Here is a 19779-nt window from a genome sequence, read left to right on the forward strand (position 1 = left end):
GGGTTGGTAACTAAGAGCCAGACTCAACCTCTGAGTTACAATGAGATACAAGGGTGCAAGTGCAGCCCTTTCATCAGCCTCCTCTGGGGCCAGCTCTGGGGAAGGAGTGGGTTCTCAGAAGCCACCAGAGCACAGTAGGCTTGCTGATATGATACAGTCTATAGAGAGGTTTCCATTATTTCTAAATTACTCCATTACACCACTGAGAGGCTGTGCACAGCAGCAGAAATGAAGGATCACTCTGTGTATTTAATTGTGATTGTTACTGCAGTGTCAGACTTGGAACTAGACTGAAATCTGAAATCAAAGCATGAGCTCCATGACATAAACACTTCCTGTTCAAGCAGGTTCTAAAAGAATGAACAAAATCAATAGCATTCCCAAGAAATACTCAAATTTTTTATTCCTAAGAAACTCTTGCAGCAACTTCTGCCTAGAGGGACTTTTGACCAGGAAGTGAATTTTCCTCCTTATCTAAAAAATTCGAAACTCAATGGAACACCCTACAGCAGATTTAACATCCACGCCAGCTCAGCTCAGAGCTAAAGAACGAGGATGAGACCAGAAGGGTGTGGGTGTTGAGGGTCCCTTATAAAGGAGAATGGAGAAATGAAGTCAGAAATGGCAAGGTGTATCTAAGTGAAGACCTTTCCTCAAAAAGAGCCACCCAAAAGACATTGCAGTGATTCTTGTGAGCTTCCCTGGGGCAATTTCATAGCTTTCAGTCAGTGTTTTAGAGAAGTCTTTTCCAAATCAATCTATGCAAAACACTTTACCTCCCAGAAATCAGTGTCAGGATAGGTCTTTTGTCCTTGGCAGAGGCTGGGGTGGTTTTAACACCATTATCGATGATCATTCCAGCCTAAAGGAAAACAGAAATGCAATTATCACAGTATATTTATAAATTTTACAGCTCTTTTCATCTCCAGACTTTTCCTCCAATTGTTCTAAGCCACATGATGCTAAGAACATCTTCTGTTAATTGCAGGTGAAACAGAGGGCTGCCAGGACTATCCAGACTTGCATATACCCCCCAAAATGGCTGCAAATTTCCAAAGCTGCACTTTTCTCATAATGGCATGTATTCCCACACACCTAAACCTTCTGCTTCAGTCTAAAGCCCTCAGTAACACACAGCCCCACAGCGCGGCACGCTGAGGAGTAAATAAGCAGAGGCGGCGATTAGACAGGGCGGCCGTGTTTATCCCTCTAGAAGCTGTTCAGGTAATTGCCAGCATTGGCAGCTGAGGTGTACAATTAGACAAGCTGCCAGCAGATGCTCCTGGAGGCAGTATTTCAGGAGCACAGAGGCAGGGAAGCAGCAGAGGGGAGAGCCGCTCTGGACGCCCAAGCGCCGGGCGGAGCAGGTGCCGGCTGGCTCCGAGCGCTCCCGCGAGCCGCCTTGTCTGAGACACAAACAAGCGTGCAGGGCTCCGAGGGAAACAGAGGCACAGGCACTAATAGCTTGCAGGCCCGGGGAGTGGAGGGAGGGATGGTGTTTGTTCCGAGGGCAGCGTTCCCGTTCCCGTTCCCGTTGCGTGCAGACTCACCCGGTAGTTGGAATGCGCGCGGTTGTTGGAGAATTTCCCCATCGGCATGTGCTCGGAGTAGCCGGGGGAGTACATGCCAGCCGAGGGGCCTGTGGGCACGTGGTGCAGGACAAACCAAAAGCCTGTTTCCTGAGAGAGAAAAGTGAGAGAAAAGTGAGACTTTGCTGGTTTGCACTAGCCCCAGGAGAGCTCAGCAAAGCCACAAGACACACGACAGAAGATTCCAGGACAAATCACAGCCACTGACCCGTATAACACTCTGCAGCAAAGAGTTTAATGCACATGCACATTGACATTCACCCTTCTGATCTTCAGGGTGCCTTAGGTTAAGTTTTGGCATCAATACTGAGACTTTCCAAACTTAAAAATCAAATCATTTTTATTCAGCTACCTAAAAATTTATCATGGAGTCCTATTATAGGTACTCAAGATTTGAAAGCTTTGGAAAGACCACATTTCTCAGTTTTAGGCTTGGTTTTCTTGTTTTTATGTCTTCTCAGGACAATAAGGGCTCCTGATGTGACCAAAAATGCCTGTGGAATTAGCATTAGGGCTGACTGAAATTTCAGAGCACCATTACTGTACTGCAATCAACAATATCGTTGCCAAAGGCTTCTCTGTGACTCCACAGTCACATTTATTTAATTTATTCAGGCTGCACACTGTGAAATTTTGTTAAATCCAGCTCTAGAAACAGCAAGTGACAAGAAGTTTGGAGCAAAAGCAAAACCATTCTTTTTATTGGTGGCACCAGCCACATTAATGTGTGTCTCAATCAAGCAGCTTTAAAAATAGGTTTTATTCCAGTGAGAGCCTTCCTCAGCCTTGCAGGGCTGTCACTGGTCTGAGCTGTTACCAAATAAGAAACTTGTGCACTCACTTCAGATCCAGCAGCTGCACAGTTTATAAGGTTGTTGTGTGGGTTGGCTATCCAGAAGGTGGATACAGCACTGCAGGTCAGGAAAACAAAGAATAACATGAAAATTACACTTTGAGCACACACCAGAGTCGCCCATAAACTCCCCCACTGCAGGCAGGGCTGATACCTCCCCAGATAAGGGGTCCTGCCCAGGGGCAAGAGGAATGTGTTTTTTTCTTTCTCTTCTCATACCTTGTGTCCTCTGTGGTTTGTCAGAGAACATGGCCTTATCTTTTAAAACACCACATATTAAATGAGGAATTTCAACTGCAATTCCAAGCCTGCTATGAAGCTGTCAGATGTCAATCATGTTTTATGATAAGGTAAATACGTTGTTGCACAAGTCACAGAAAAGAACTTTGCCCCAGATAAGCCCTTGGGTTCATTAGAGACTTGTTTAATCAAGGAACCCAATGAATTGCCTACTAAGGGCTTTCCAAGTGCACCCCCATATCTGCCTGTTCCAAGAGCTGCTGTCATTAATTAACTTTATTTGCTCCCACCCTCCTGCACATTTCTTTTGGGACAAAAGCATTCCATTTGTCTAGTGCACATAAAAAGGCTCTTAATTGAAAGATTCCCATCAAGGAGGACAGATCAACCCATCCATCACTGTCCATCCTGTTAGATAGAGAATTTGTTAACCAACAGGCACAGGAAACATCCAGCACTTACAGCCAGCAGACTGGCCCCAAAATTTGCTGTGTGAGATTTGCCCTTCTTCAGGATATAAACTTGTGGAACCCTTATGTCTATTTTAATCTTGCCATCAGGGTCTTTAGGCTAACTGATTTTGCTGATGCATTTCCGTTTGTCTGACTTTATCATGAAAACAGCAAAATTTTTCTATTTTGGGCATGGAACTGGCCTAGAAATAAACAAATTTGGATTATTTATAGCCCACCTCCTGCTGTGTAGGCAAGGGCAAGGACAGTGTATTTCCACAGTGACCTGTCTTTCAGCCTAATCCAGTTCTTCAGAGCCACATGGATTGGGCAGGTTACGGTGTCATTTGGCACAATCCTGTTGTTTTAATTCCTAGCAGCAGCTCCCTGCCTGCTTCTCCCAGGCTGATGGAGCCACAGCTGGTGCTCATCCCCTGTCTCTGCACTGGGATTAGTGTTGGTGTGCTTGTGCACTTCCAGGCTGGATGAGCCCAGTGCAAAACAAGCTCAGCTGTTTTTTCTGACCAGATCTTGAATTCTTTTATAAAGGAAGACAGGGCAGATCAAAGTACCATAACACTTTTCTATTAGAAAGCACTCATTCATGCAACAGTCTTCAAAATTACACACAAAATATGTCCCTATGACTATTAAACAAATTATCAGTGGAAAATGAGCACATTGGCTAATTAACCCTTATTTTAAGAATAGGGATGTTAGGTGTATTTTATAAACAAACACAGATGTGAAAAAGAGCATTGCATGAATTCTTCTCTCTTCTTTGCCAAACGAAAAAGTTAAAAACACCTTTGTTTGAACAAAACCTCAGCTTGTTCTGAGGACAAAATGGGTGATACTGAAATCTTTTCAAAATCAGCTGCCTTTTGAGATGAGCACGAATGTCAGAACATGGCCCATTTTGAACTAAGCAACTTTTTGCTGAGCCATCAGGTTCAAGACCTCACAAAGCACAAGGCAGGGGCACACACTTTCAAAGAAAGATTTACAATATTTTAGGTGGGAACTGTCTCAATGGACTTCATACAAAAAGTTTAAAGTACACCCTCGGTCTGTAGGCATCTGAATAGCACAAGGATAAAGACCTCAAGGTAACTCCTCTCCCAAATTTGGGGCGAACAGCTCAGACCCCTACAGATATCTACATAATCACATACACAGAATGCTGTCTGTTATGGCTAAGTCCTGCAAAAAGAAGGAAGAGAAGAGGAAGGCTCCCACTCACCTACAGTCCTGCCTGGGCTTAGGGATGTAGCCCGGGTAAGCTCCCTCTGTGATCAGCTTGCACATCCTGCTGTCGCGGTCGGAGGGGAGCAGAGTGCTGGGTTTCACCAGCAGCCCGAGGCAGTGGTCAAACGTGTTGCGCTCTTCTGGTCCATCCTCCGTAAAAAAACAATGGCCCAGAGCATCATAACCCACCACGTCCTTCACCTGCGTGTACAAAGGTCAGCGTTAAGGTTTTACGCTTCAGCCACTGCACAATTAGAACACAATTAGATGGCACAGAGGAGCCTCAGTTCCCTTTTGAACTCAGGATCTATAACCAAAACCAAAAGCAAGATTCCTCTCAGCCCTTAAGAGCTTATAGTCAAAGCAATAACTCTAACACTTAATTAGAATTTGTCATCACCTAGGAAATGCTCATTCCATTCTTTTGTTTGCCTGAGAAATCAGAGACTGACTTAGCATGAGGCTGGAAAAAACACAGGGTGGGGGATGAGGAGAGGAATTAGACATTCAAATCACATCTGGGCTCATTCATCTTCATGTGGAGTTACATGAGCAGCTACATAAAATGCAACTCAAAAATGCAGCTGAGATGAAAAAATATTTTTCCAGGCTATCAGAGAGGCAGAAATTTGTTTTCCAGACAGGCTGGCTTGTTTTAGGTTTAACCTGATCTTTCTCTTCAAGTTGTTGACAGAAGCTTAGCTTGACCCTGAGACAAATCAGCTGGTGTTGATCAATGCTGTTCTGGTTTTGGTTTGGATGTTGGTAACATCGGGACACCGTTGGTTGGACAGAACAATACCCCTCACACCACTGGAAGATCTGAGAGCAGGAATGTGAGTTTGAAGCCTCAGGATGAGACAAGATGGGAAGCAACAGCCCTTGGACATGCAGCAAGTGTGTCCAGCAAGTCAGTTGTCAGTGGGTATATCTGGGATATAGAAAATTAATTTCAGGTCTCCTTTGACCAGGGGAAGGTCTGGATGTCCTGGGCTCTTTCCTTGCTCTTCCCATCAGCCACCACTCATCAATCACCTTGGATTCAGGAAACCTCCCTAGCAAAGGTTAACCTGCCACATGAGGGTTCCTCTAAATGCTTCTGATGAAGCAGTAACTGTCAGGGGACAAAGGACAGCATTAACCTGGATAGAAGACCTGTTCATCATGGTGTCACTTAGAGACCAAGTGCATGGGCAGGCAAGTGCTTGACTTGCTTTTGTAAACAGGCTCGAGATGTCTTTGTCACCTTCACGCCTCATTCCTGAAGCAAGGAGCACCAATTTCATATAAAATCCCAGTATTAATGTTGAAATGATTACAAATATGTTTTCACATGAGAACAAACACTTTGCTTGCCAAATCTATTACTGCCTTACAACCACACAGACTTCTATTATGTAGCATCCATGCTCCAGTGTAAATACTCAAATCTCTGAGCACAAATCATTGCAGTAAATTAAACACTGCTAAAATGACCTGCAAAATGGTACATTCCATTAAGCTACTTCACTGAAATTCACTGCTAACTTCCCATGTCTAATAAAATGACAGATTTTGCAAGGTTTAGCCTTCTTTATTTAGATGTAAAATGTATATACTAAATGGTACCCCCTCAGAAGAATGAACTATCCCAGCCTTGTTATGATAAAGGTTTACAGGACAGAACACTTCAAGAGAGTGAGCAACATTCAGAAGAAGGTTTCTAACATGTAGAAGAAATCTCTTAACCACAGAGATGTCAGAATTCCACAGAAACTGCCACATCCCATTAGCTTTCTCTCACAGGACAGTAACACCAAAAAGACACATAAGCAATGGTGTTGGGACATTTGGATGATGGAAGCAGTTTCCCTAGAGAAATGTTTGCCACTTCAGCTGGCACAATATTGCACCAGGACAGGGACATGGAAACCTGCAGTGACCAGACTCAGCTGGGGCAAAGCAGGGGAGTGCCATCTCCCAGGGCAGTGAGAGAGAACAGGAGCAGGGTGAAACAGGGCCGTGCACTGCAGAGAGGCTCAGAGTTCTCCTAACTCATCCCTGAAAGCCCACAGAACAAGAGGGAGTTACCAGCCAGGAATCTGGTCCCTTAGATATTTGTCACCTTCTCTTTCCCCACAAGCCATCTCTCAGAGGATTCTGACTTGCTCCTGTGCCTGTTTTCATGCACAAGCCCACTGCTGAAATGCTTGCATAGAAAATGAGATGCTGGTTCCAAAATCACTCTTCTAATGCATTTAATTTTTTCTTTGATTAAAACCTTGCTAATAGTCCAAAGTCTTACATTAACCATGAGCAATTTAGAGCCAGATAATTTCCTTCCTGGCAAAACAATTGCTGTGAAGTATAGCTGGATTAGTAAAAGCAGATACCACTGAAGCTGCTAGATAGCACAAACTCTTATTCCATGAAGTACAGGCCTCCCCTGGATCCTACCAGACTTTATTGACCCCCATTTAATTTTCTTCCCCAGTGGCTGCTTCTACTTTAGCTTGCACACAGGGATCCAATGGAGAGTGGGAATCAGAGCAAAGTTCCATCCCTGGGATTGCAGTGGTGTAACTGGGTGGTGATTTGGCCAATGTATTGCAGAAAACATTGGGCAACTATTGCATTTTAAAACAATAATTATGGTGAGAAACTAATTTCTACAGATTTGTTTCCTGAAGGGCCCTCCGTGCCTCTCAGCTAATATGAATTTACATGCAAGTGCAGAATAACCCATCAATGAGGTGAGCTAATGTTGAGACAGCTACTTCTAACAGACTGTGCAGACCCACAGAAAAACACCTGTCATCAGAAATAACTGCATACTCTTTTCTCCTAGACTTTTCAGAACCTATGAGTATCCTTGAAGTGACATGAGAAAAGTGACAGCAAAGCAAGCAGGAGAGCCTGTATGTAAATTACCTGCCTGCTTTAATCACAGTAAAAAACAACTGATGCCCCTCTCCCATTTATTACATTTGCACAGGTACTCTACAACACTCATGCAAGAAGCAGCTCTGAAATCAACAGCTTAATGTTAAGGACATCATTAAGTGCTCTGCTGTGCTGAGGTTTAATAGTCCAGCTAGAATTTTTATGGCTATTTCCAACGTTTGGTTTGTGCACATCATTAAGGCAAATTTTCCCTCAGCAAAGTACACTTTGGATCTACCTGATCTCAGAAGGAATGAATGTTACCTGGGGAAAGACAGAGCTCATCTCTGTCTGCATGAATAGGGTTCTTGCATGTAGAAACAGCTGGTGCTGCCCAAGTAAAAAGACAATAGGCAACTGGGAAATGCATATAATAACTACTGTAGTCATCAGAAACCCATGTGGGTGTCTTTGAATATATTTGGGGAGCAGGAAGAGGAAAGGAAGGATATTAAGAGTCAGAAAGCAGATGAGGAGATTGTGGTAGGATCACCTGATGAATCAAGGCGTGGAGCTGCTGACTGCAGATGTGTATCAGAGCCACCCAAGTGATGCAACATTTGGAGCATGTTTTGTGTGATGCAACTGAACAAGCTTGATCAGATTGCTTTAGTTCACTGGGGCTTTCTTTTCAGCCATCAGCAATAATGATGAGGTTAAAAAAAACAAAACAAGTATAGGTAGAGTTTCATATTCACACATTTTGATAAACTAAAACCAAGAGGGATTATATTGACTAAATAATGTCCTAAATGACAAGATTTCTCTTGGGTGCCTTGTCATGGAGGCAAAGTATGATCATTTAGGTAATTGCGGTTTTCAATAATAGTAAGAGAATCAAGTCACTTTCATCAGCTATGTCAGCCTGTCCAAATTTCTCTTTGCCACCTCAGCTGGAAAAACTTGAGCACATGGATTCCTATGCCACGGATCCCCTATGGCACAGTTGTTGCCCTGAGAAAGCACAAGAGACAAAACTATTTCCAAATTCTCTGCGTGAACCCATCCATCTGACTGATAAGAAAAATGCCAGGCTCTGGGTATTTGGTTTGGCAACAGGGAATGAAGATCTCACATATGATCCAGAAGCAGCTGCAGCTCTTCAGCAGCTGTGCAGCCTCTGTGCAGCCAGAGGATGTGTTGATGGTGCCACTGGTGACAGTCCATCACAGTGTGACAAATGAAACCTGCAATGCTGCCCTGCCACTCTGCACACCAATTGTGTACTGAGCTCCTCTATTGGCAGCTTCAGATTGGGCAAATGCCACATGACCCTGAACGACTTATATAATTTATACAGTAAAATGTCTCTTTATTTCAGAAGCCATGTTCATTTGGTAGGTTTTCAAGATCATGTTATAAACTTAGAAGGACAGAAGTCAAACCCAAAACCTCAGATTCATAAATAGCAGATAAAAGCTGCTCTACTTCTAGAACTGCAATTTAAGTGCCCTTTGTTCAACTCCTGTGCATTTTAATTATGCCTGGGACTCTCCCTTCCAACGTTGGCACTTCTAGAGGTATGAACTCCTAATGCACAGTGACCATCCAGGTTACAACTGCCAATTATGTTTCCACTTAAAATTCTGTTATATTTAGCAGCAGTGCTCTTGACAATACAAATTCTTCTCTTCAGGGGCTCAGACATACTTTTTTCTTTTGGAATATACTGCCATTTCACTGAATGGGTGGGAGTCCTCTACCTAGAGAAATCCTGCACCTTTAAGATTTGCTTCTTGAAAATCATCCAGTCCCCCTGGACTCTTCTGCCCTTCAGGACTTGCTTCTCAAGGGACTCTGTCAACCAGGTTCCCAAACAGGCCAAACTCTGCCCTCTGGAAATCTAGGGCAGCTGTTCTGCTGACCCCCCCTCCTTACTTCTCCATGAATAGAAAACTGCTATAATTTTGTGATCACTATGCCCAAGACAGCCTCTAACCATCACATCACCCACAAGTCCTTTTCTGTTCACAAACAACAGGTCCAGCATCCTTACCCCAAAAACAAAGGCACCCCTAGATCTGGGGAGAATCTGAACATTTTCTTGACATCTCTGGTGTGCTGTAACTTGTCTGGTAACCATCAGTCATTCTAGAGATTTATCCTAAAGGATTTCTTGCTATGGAGTAGCAAATCACAACTCTGTAAGTGCTTAATGTTATGACTGGCATTGCAAGCCCAAACCTTTATTACAGGAAAGATGAGGCACACTTAAAGCTTCTGATTATCCTCTTTAAATAGCAAACTCTGTGTCTACAGAAAGATCCAACCAGTCATTAGGGATGGGCTGGTCTGCAGACACTGCAGTACCCAGAAAAATGCTCTGCCACTTTGAGTCACACACAGCCCCCAGTGCCACACTGGCAGGTTGAGATACTCCTTGTATATCCAGCGTGGGAAGAGTCAGGCATTGGCTTTAACAATACAACACATCATTCTACAACAATTAAGGTGTATTCATGCAATGAAGAAGTTTTTTTCCTGCTGTCTTCATCTCTAAGGCAGACACTGGAACTTCTTACCAGTAAACCATTGGATCCATGGACTGTGACGCAGCGGGAGAAGGTGTTGTGGATGGAGGTGTCCTTCACATACGTTGGAGGGTTGTAGCCTCCTTTCTCATCCACATCTCCAGCCATATGGAAATGAATTGGGTAATGCCCCATTGTCTGCTGGCCCATGTATTTCAGTTCCAGACCTTCAATGTGGGTAGCCTTAAAATCAAGACCAATCTGGAGAACAAAAGAACAAGTCAAGAAACACAAAAGTCTGTTGAGGGCAAGGAGAGGGAACACAGGCATAGAAAGGGCTGCATTGTATCTGCTGAAGGATTTGCTGTGTGGAGGGGAATGTGCAGGGTGAGAGAGAAAGGGTGGCTAAGGAGACCAGAGCTGCTCTTTGATTTCCCCACTGCTTCCGTAGACACATTTAACTTTATTGTAGAAGGAAAGCAATATATATTTATCATTTTCCATGGGTTTCAGCCAGCTGGGTTCAAAACGAACTTCCTGAGCTAAGCACCGCCAAAATCTGGGGAAAACTGGGATTGGGATGTGGAAACTTTATCTCAGGTGTATTGATCACCAGCCTCAATGTCTGCAGGGGCATGACGTGCACTCCAAAGCCGAAGGACAGGCAGCAGCTGGGTGGATCTGCTGTACTGTGGGGAGAGGCTGTTTGCTCAATGGCTGATGAGGAATTTTTCCCTTCCTGCATCTTGGCTTCCTTGCTATGTGAAGGTGTGGCTGGAAGGAGGAAAGGACAAGCAAAGGTCTCCAGCCTCACCTTGATGTGCCCCCCAAAGGTGTCGAAATCAAAGAAGGAGCACAACTTGCTGCTGTACTCGTAGCACTGCTGCTCCATCTCGCCCATCACCACGACGTTGCGGCTCAGCAGCCCCACTTCCGCCCGCATGTCGACGCCGTCGACGACCTCGCCGATGTGCAGGTATGTGGCTTTCCCTAAAGGAACCAGATCCAGTTTCAGGGTTACTCTGCCAATGCTGCTGGCTTCCTGTGGGCTTCCTGTGGTGAGGTTGGCGTGCTAATGAAAGCAACCGAGTCAGCACAAACTGCTGGCTGACACCTCAAAGGAGGGAAGGCTGGAGCACAGGTGACGCCCAAGGTCTTGGTGAGATATTTGCAATGGAGGAAGTGGGATTTTTAGTCGTAGGTTGCTTCATTTATCCAGGGAGTTAAACCAGGGAGTTTTGTCTGTTAGACAAAACACATTTCATACCTTGAAAAGGAACTGCGTACTTTGGATTGCAAGCGGCTGTGTATGAACACCCAATGCAAAAAAAACCCTGATGATGCAGCTACTGAAAAGTCTAAATCACCAAGGTTAGCACAGCATTTCCCATAGTAAGACACAGGGTGCTGCTCAGACCCCACAGCACTACTCTTGGGCAAGCATCAGCCAGACCCTGCTAACACCATGGCTGTTGATGCAATAAGGAGCAGAGTGGGGAAAGCCTCATAGGAATTGTGGCTTGGGACAATCACAGCCCCTCACCAAGTTTGTGGGCTGTAAAACCTCTCACTTCCTGGCCTCCCAAACCTCTCCATTTTAGATCTACCCTCACATCTCCAACTTGCTCCCAAGGCTTCCTCCTGCCCTTGTGCAGAGTCAATGGGATCTTCCATCTACCCCATGCCACACCTCTCTTTGCCAAGCCAAGTTCCTCATAACATCTTCCACACACACCCTCCTCCAAGGAGGGATTAAAAGCACAGAAAACTTTCCCTGGCCTGATCAGAAAAGGGAGGAAGTCCAGGCAGTGGGGATGTCTGGAAAGCAAAGTATCTCTTTGTTGTAATTTCATTCAAACATATTCCTACTGCCTCCTTCCTTCCGCAGGTTTTTGCAGAGAAAAGTCAGTTGGGAAAATGTTCATCTTACTGACTCCATTCTGTATCATTCCAGTAAAAATAAGTAATAAACTCTTTAAGTAAACACTGAACTCTAAGGAATGCTACACTTGCATGTATTTAATTTCCATTGAATCGTTCAAATCCTTAATTAGAAACAAATGGCAAGCTGAAGCCTGGCTATTGCTGCAAAGCACTTTATGCTTAAGCAGAAGTGCCAGGTCAAGGGGAGGATTTTGAACACTGAAACAATATTATTTTTAACCAAAACATGATGCTATGAGTGTATAAAAAAGATAAGCAAACACCGTTCACTCCCTCTTCTCCTGAAGCTAGAAGCAGTTTGATGGCAGTACAGGGGCTTGGGAAGGGTGAGTGCTCTGCCCTGCTCTCCCACTGCTGCGTTGTGGGACAGGGTTCACACCACAACATGTGCCTTCTGTCTGTGCACCTCTGCCTTCAAAATCATCTGATCTTGTGAAAAACACTCTCTGTTAACAGGAGGAGTGGCGATGGCCAAAGAGCTGCATGCTCATCTCAGAAATGAAGGGCTGCAAGGGACATGATTTGCACCTCACTCACTTTTTCAATCCCCTCCCTAGAAAGTCCTGGACTTCCCCACGCCCCTGTTGCCCTGCAGCCAGTGAGCCTCATCAGGTGTGTGGCCAAAACCAGACTCAACCCATCCAAAAACCAGCAGCTTTGCTTCCTTTATTCATGTACATGAAAAAAGCCACTGCAGTGAGTACCCTCCACATGAGGATACCCCATGCTGGAGCCCTGGGTCAGTCTGCAAAGAAGCACAGTTTCTCCTTATGGAACCTTTTTTAAGCTGTTATTTTTCAGTTTTCCCCAGAGCTGACCTCTCCTTGATTTACTGAAATGCAGGAAGGATTTTAGATAATCATAAGAACATACTATTTGAAGCCACATCTCCAGGATTTGTGGCAGTGAAATTAGATAGGCAGTTTTGTTATTCCTGTGCTGAGCTCTAGAATAATAAATGTCATGCTTGCATGTATTTAATTTAATTTAACACCAGTCCAGACATGCAAAACAGGGTAAGCACTGACAGGAATGTTAAATACGGACTAACCAGTTTCTAAATATAACTTCTTGGGTGCATGTTTTTCACTCTATGCTTTTGCTGATTTGACATGTTTGGAGATAAAAGGAGAGACGGAAAGCAATCCCCTTCCAAAGTAAAAGCGGATTTTGAATAATAGCTCCTTTAATAGAGTTTTGAAAAACAAACCACTTCTCAAGGCAGACAGAAATTCAAGCTCCCTGCAGCAAGAGGGCTGAAAGAAGCTTTTGGGAGACAGAGGCTGGCATGGGAGCCCTTGTATGCTGTAAATGACTGCTGGGAACCAGCACTACAGCATCGGGCACTTCCCATGGGACCTGGAGCACTGTGAGGGGCATTTACAGACACGTGGCAGTGCCAGGGAGCTGCCTGGGGCATGTTTGGTGGTGGGCAGGAAAAAACCCACAGAAGAATCTGCTCTGTGGTGCGTTCAGGGAGTTCACACGAGGATGGCAGCGTCTCACTCTGCAGAGCTACAAGTTTGAAGTTTGGCTGCTGCTCACAGCTGGCACATGGAGCCTCCCCAGAGACCAGCCAGGATATCTGAGACCGTGAGCACTGACCATGGGCAAACCCCAGCCAGGGGTTTGCAAATGGGCACTGAAGTGGTTTGATACTAAAAAGGCAACCCTCTGCTTTGAAAGTGGGAGGAATGTGTTGCTGCTTCAGCATCAAATCACTGCTGTGATTTCCCAACCACTAACAAGCCCTGAGGCCACTGATTCACCTTCTCCTCCTTTGGGTGAGGGTTTGCTGCATCCCTCATGGATGGAGACTGCCCTGTCAGCCTTGAGCCATATTGTAATCTAAACCAAACGCAGCCTTGCAGTGACACGGATCACATCTCCCCACAACAGACTTGTAGGAAAAGCTCCCTGGCTTTGGTACTGCATGTGTCATAGCAGTGCCTCCAGTCAGCACAACATAAACTTAAAGGGGAAACTTCCTTAATATGTGGGCTTGCCTGGTGGAAGTCTTGATTCAGCAAAATACGAGCTTATTCATTATATATTTCCGTGCTTATTACTCAAGGCAGTGACTATTGAAGTCAGTTGTTGGTAAGGACAAGGTAATTATTAAAAGGAAATATAGATTAAAATAAACATAGATGATCTACTCATCAAGGGCATGCTTATGTCAACAAAGCAATTCAAAGCAGAGTTTCTCCAAACAGTACAAAGGAAAACCTGCCACATGTGAACCCAGCCATAAAACCTGGGTCTTGGGCCTTATCAAACCTGGAAAGGGTGGGATTTTGAAACTATTTCAACTGCTGCAAATGTGGAAGAGTGCTCAGATCTGGTGAGTTAGATCTCTCAGAAAACCCTCCCAGGTACACTCATGCATTAATAAATCCCTTGGCTCTAAATGGCCCAAACTGATAAATCTCCCTTTGAGAAGTGAATCCAGCACTTGAAGGTCTGGATTTGGTGACGATAAAGAGAAGCTGAGATTCTCCTGGAGTATTTTTTTTTCTCTAAAGTGTCTTTTCTTCTCCTTTGAGCTCTCTAGGGATAAGACCCAGTGTCTCATGGTCTTTTGATGTTTCCTAATCGAGCTTTTAAGGGAATTGCTAAACACAGTTTGTCCAACCCACATGATCCAATGACAGTGAATCCTTCATGGCATCTTTAAAGTCAGTTCAACTCACTGCAGATGCCAGCCCAGATCTGACAGATTTGCCATTTTTGCCAAGCACTTGTCATCACTGATGGCAATGCCCCTATTGCTTATATTTAATAACAAACAAATGTTCACACTGGCATATTTCAAATGCTCATTGTTCTGAATTATCTTGCTGGGGTTTGCTTTTGCATCCCTAAGCCACAGTCCTGTAACTCAGCATGGTTTGGGTGAGCTGGCTGGCTCCTTGAGTCACACGGTGCAACCTGATGTCCTAATCAACAAATATTCCTCCAATTCATAACTTTCACATGGAAAATTAAGTTTTCAGCAAATAGACATCCAGCAACCAGGTATAAACTCTACCCTCATGAACTTCTGTGTAAACCTGAATGAGACTCTGCCAGCTCAGCTCCCAGGCAATGCCCCAAGGTAGAAGGAGCTCCGAAAGACTGGTAGAAAAGACCTGCCCTGCCCTTAAGCACCATGGTTGCCTTGAAAAAAGATCCTTTGGCAAGTTCCATCCAAAATGATGCCAACTTCTAAACAGAACACTCTAAATCTCTAAAAATATCTGAATTTTGATAGTGGAGTAAATTCTCCCATCCTTACAGCACCAGATGAATGCTGACACAGGCTGTGAATTTGTGAGACAACTGCCTATTTATACTTTTAATTCAAAGTTCTCTGCATAAACAAGATCACAGTAAACTCCTTATCTCTCTAATATTTGCAACCCAATAAGCAGGATTTAAGAGATGTATGCTTGAATTCATAGGTTCACCAGTATGTGGGATAATTGGAGTAATTATGCCAGGCATGAATCGTTTTTTCATCCTTTATCAAGAGCATATAGGAGCACAAAAGAGCACTTCATCATTTCTGTTCCATGGTGAAACTTATCAGCATTAGTAGAAACTTCATACAGAGCAACCAAGATGAAGATAAGACTTGTTTCCCAGAGAAACTAGACAAAATACTTGATCTTTCTTACTATCCAGTTCTATCATAACAACACAACCCTTCCTTCCTTCCTCCCTCCCTCCTCCCTCCCTTTGCCCTGCACTGTTGTTCCTCCCCAAACCTTGTGAAGTTGGAAGATCAAACAGTTTTAATCTGTTCCCACAGTGAAAATAATCTAGGCACAAAAAATTACAAGCAAAAAAAAAAAAAAAAAAGAGTTAACAAAGAAAGCAAGTGGAAGGAAAAGTTCCATTTAAGTGAGACACCATTTGACTGGGAGCAGGACCTGCAGATCTGGGTCCTCATGCAAACCACACTTACCCATGGGAGCCACAGTTTGTACATTAGGGCAGTTATTCCAGTAAAAAGTGCAAAAGACCAGAGCCTGTGTGCCCTCCTTCACTTTCTGCACTGAGATTTGCAGATGTCCACAGTTAAATAACTAAATCCTCCAAGAACCTGATGGCAGTTGAGTATTAACTCCCTTAAGTTCTTTTGAAAAGCTCTAATCAATCCATTTCTAGCCAGCAAAGAAAGTATGAGTTTCAGCAGGAAGTATCAAATATAAATAGGACATGAGCTAACTAATGAGTTTGACTTTTTTGGCACAATATGCTAAACCATGTCTATTAAAATACTATTAAATTATGAGAGCATAAATTATACTAAACCTTGGTATGCCAAGTGGCTGCCACACCAAACTGGCTGTCCACAAAGCAGAGGTTTTCTGCCTTTTTTATAACAAAGAGACTCTTAAGCAGTTCAGATCTGACATTTAGGTTTCATTTTAAAAATAAATAGAAAGGAAAAAAAAAATAAAGATTAAAAGGGAAATAAATCATCATGGGTAGGAATGGTTTTATCATTTGTCTTTCAAAGGGCAAACTTTTGGATTTCTCAGATGCTAAACTAAACCTCTTAGGAAAATTAAGCCTTTTCACTTATTACAAATGGCATCCCTCTGAGATCCTCTGTATAAATATATGTGTGGAAGGCTTTTCTCAGAAGGAGCAAAGCAATCTTCCCAAACTTCATAGCAAAAGGCATTTATGATTAATGTTCTTCTACACCCAATTATGAGCCTGGCCCAGGCACACCAGGCCAGGCTGTGCCAGGGCTGCTCACCTGTGCTAAGACCAGGGGCCATTAGTGATCCTTATTCTGGCTAATTACATGTCATGGCACAGGGCAGTGGATGAAGTTACACCATGGCCAGGCACAGAGCAGCTCAGGGACCTCCTGGCCCCTAAAGGCAGGGGACATTTCAGCCTTGCCAGGTTTTATTTCATCTAGACTGAACTTAGATTCAGGCAGATTATTTTTTTTTTTCTAGTGCGAATGTGTTTTTGTTACAAGAAAGTTGGAAGTGATTTTTATAATTGGACTAAATTTTGTCTTGATTTATAAATCAGTGAAATCCCATTGACGTCAATAGAGTTGCCTGGATATAAGAGAGAAGAGACTTTGGCCCTGGTATTCATGTCATTTGTGGTAATAAAAGGAATGTCCTAATTCTCCTGAAGAGAAATTGGAGCCCAAGAGCACAATTGCTTTAACAAGTGTTTCCACTGCTTCTTTACTTGAAATTCACATGAACTTTTTTGTTTTTAACCCACTATTTGTTTCCTTAAACTAACCTAGCTGTCACTGTTGCAGAAGATGAATGTAAATACATGAATTCCACAGATCCATCAGATTATGGGAAGCCCAAGACTCTTACACCATCTTTATTTTTACTGGCGATCTTCCAAGACCATCTTCATGATGTGACTTGTATCATACCAGTCTGAATCCAACAGCTCAAAAGTTGCTCAAGAAAAATATTCAGCTTGGAAATGCATCTTCTTTGAAAGCACTAGACATTTGAAGTCATAAGACTATGATACATCCAGACTGTGAATAACATTTTTCTTGGCCTAATGCACATCTCCAACAATGAATGGCCAAAGCTCTGCAGGGAGGCAGCTGCCAAAGGAAGTGTATTGGTACCTTCCAGAAGAAGTTGCATCAGAGATAATGTTGAAGTGGTTCATTTCAGAGAAGCAAGTGAACTCCCTGGTGCATTGGATGTTCCAAGTGCCCTCTTGGTTTCTCAGAAAGGTCTTACTGTAAATGCAGACAAGACCTCTGCCTAGAGCAACAGCCAGCATGCAAGCAAAGATAAAATGACATGCATGATTTACCACCTGGCAGATGCTGCATCTGAAAGACAGCCTCATCTACTACAGACTTTTACACTGTAAAATAATGTTTGCCTTTGTAAATTACAGAAGCAAAATAATCCTCATCTATTCAGATAAGGGGCAATTCATGTGCTATTTCCATGCTCTACTTATCAGTGTGCCAAAACAAGGTTCTAGAAGGGAAAGACAACTTCACAGACTCAAGTGAAGATTAAATCTCCCTCTCTGGATTTCAGTTTTATGCTCATGCTGATAATAGTCTGTGCTTCATCATGGTTATGATTCTTAATTGGATTCCATTTCCAGAGGCCATTCTACAATCATTGGACTACAAAATCTATTAATCAAAAGCAATTTGTTTTGCATTTGAGCTGGTCACCTACAAGAGAAAAATGCTGGGGCTCTACAAAGGCTCCCACTCCTCCTTCTCAAGCTGGCTCTGGCAGCACCCTGCAACTCCATCTCCCCAGTGCAGAGGCTCAGGGCAACTCACTGGCTGCCAGAAATGTTTGGTTAATACATCACCTCTAAGCAATACTCTCTGGAGACACAGTAAATGGGAAACAGTAGCTTCAGTAGTACAAAACAGTATTTCTAAAATGTAAGATTACAGTTCTTGTTAAATAAAACTTAGGAAAGCAGCCAGCTGGAAATTACTTAATAGCCTTACAGTGTCTCACAGTCTGCCCCTGCCCTAGCTCACTCTTCCCATCAGCTGTGCTCATCTGCTTTCTAGGAAGTGGGATTTCAAATGCAGCTATTGCAGATCTCAAATGCATAACCTGTATCTGTTCCTCTTAAGTAAATTCACCCACTCAGTAGTGTGCTTGGGAACAAAAATGGAGCCAGCTATGAAAAGAGAAGGCAGAAAGGAACCAAAATCAAGTTAGATTGTTTTCAAGCATGAAAGTTATGTATCCCAAAAGCATCTAACAACCAGACATCAAATTCAGGTGTCTTTCAACATTTTCCAGTTCTTCTTGGAGTCATCTCAGTGCAAATGACAGAATTTGTAAACTGCAACGCCAGAGTGATAAGATGAATCACCTCACCTGCTACCTTGACCTGGGTGGGTCTGCAGGTTCTGCAGGGCAGCACTTGGAACTCTTCTGCCTGGTACATGGAGTAGTCAGTGCTCGCCACCACCAGCCTGTCCCCAGGTCTCCATGAGCTCACATCATCCACCAGATTCAGGATCGTGCTGTTCACGTTGGTGTCAACGGTTACCGTGAGCTTTGGTTTCACTGAAAACCCAAAATGCAAGGGTGGGGAATTCAGTCAATCTTATCAGAAAAAGCTTGCTCCTTCTTTTGTCACCCCCCCTCCCCCTTGGAGTGCCACCAAAAATTATTATTTTCTCATGTTAAAAAGAAAAAAAAACATGTTTTTTACTGGCTTTGGCTTGGCAAGCAAGAAAACAGGAAAGTATTTTTCTTTAGTTGCAGGCAGGTGGATTTTCCACTAACCCCAGGATAAATTTAAATGTAGCTCTTAGTGGCTCATTCTCACCACACCCACTTAGCAGCAGCTCTTGTGGGCGTTGGGTGCTGTTGTTTACATGGGGTCTTTAACCTAATGATGGTTTTTTCCAGCAAAACACCAGCCTGCCACCCTTCTTTTCCTGCCAGCACCAAAAATCCTAATGACCTGTCTAATGACCAGGGTAAGGACAACGGTGTTGGAATTATTAACTACAAAATGACAGTTTCAAACCCTGTTGTTTTCACACGTTCTGATTGACTAATCCTACGTCATCCCAAAATGTTTTTGCAAAAGACAAGGAATTTACAGGAAAGAACTTGCCAAATATTTCTCACAGCCTTGCTGGGTATTTGAAAAACCACCCTGCTGCTTCTTCTAGTGCTGAGGAATTTTTCCTGAGATAAATCTTCAGCCGTTCTATCTGAGTTTGTGTCCATAGCCCAGCCCAAAACTTAAGCTTGGAAAAATTACAGAAGTTGATCTGACACCAAGAAGGAGCCAGTCATGAGAGGACAGGATTTCTGCTGTTCTCTGTTCTGGCTTTCACTGATGGGGCACATACCAGATTTGCCACACAGGAACCTCACTCTGTAGTTGCGGCAGCCCTCGCCTGTCTGGTCCTTGCCATGGCACAGAAATTGGTAATCGTGGCCGCTCTTGTAGAAAACCTCAGTGCTTAAATCCGCTCCATCAAGCGTCATTGCCTGGAACGAGGATGGAAATACAACTCAGGTGTTGCTGTGAGGTGAAGGGATTTCACCCAAACA

General features: G+C 43.7%; 1 protein-coding gene across 1 annotated transcript in view; it reads right to left on the reverse strand.

The window, feature by feature from the left end:
- The window catches only part of CEMIP (cell migration inducing hyaluronidase 1), a 49852-nt gene that overhangs the window by 16917 nt on the left and 13156 nt on the right, over window positions 1-19779 (reverse strand). Inside the window, exons 9-16 of the mRNA XM_053955188.1 lie at window positions 19575-19716; window positions 18583-18774; window positions 10590-10765; window positions 9827-10036; window positions 4378-4583; window positions 2431-2500; window positions 1551-1679; window positions 777-862 (exon numbers count right to left, since the gene is read on the reverse strand). Coding sequence (XP_053811163.1) covers window positions 777-862; window positions 1551-1679; window positions 2431-2500; window positions 4378-4583; window positions 9827-10036; window positions 10590-10765; window positions 18583-18774; window positions 19575-19716 — 1211 coding nt within the window. The remainder of the gene's footprint in view (window positions 1-776; window positions 863-1550; window positions 1680-2430; window positions 2501-4377; window positions 4584-9826; window positions 10037-10589; window positions 10766-18582; window positions 18775-19574; window positions 19717-19779) is intronic.

This window comes from Vidua chalybeata, chromosome 13, assembly GCF_026979565.1.
Source record: "Vidua chalybeata isolate OUT-0048 chromosome 13, bVidCha1 merged haplotype, whole genome shotgun sequence".
NCBI classification, from domain to species: Eukaryota; Metazoa; Chordata; class Aves; order Passeriformes; family Viduidae; genus Vidua; species Vidua chalybeata.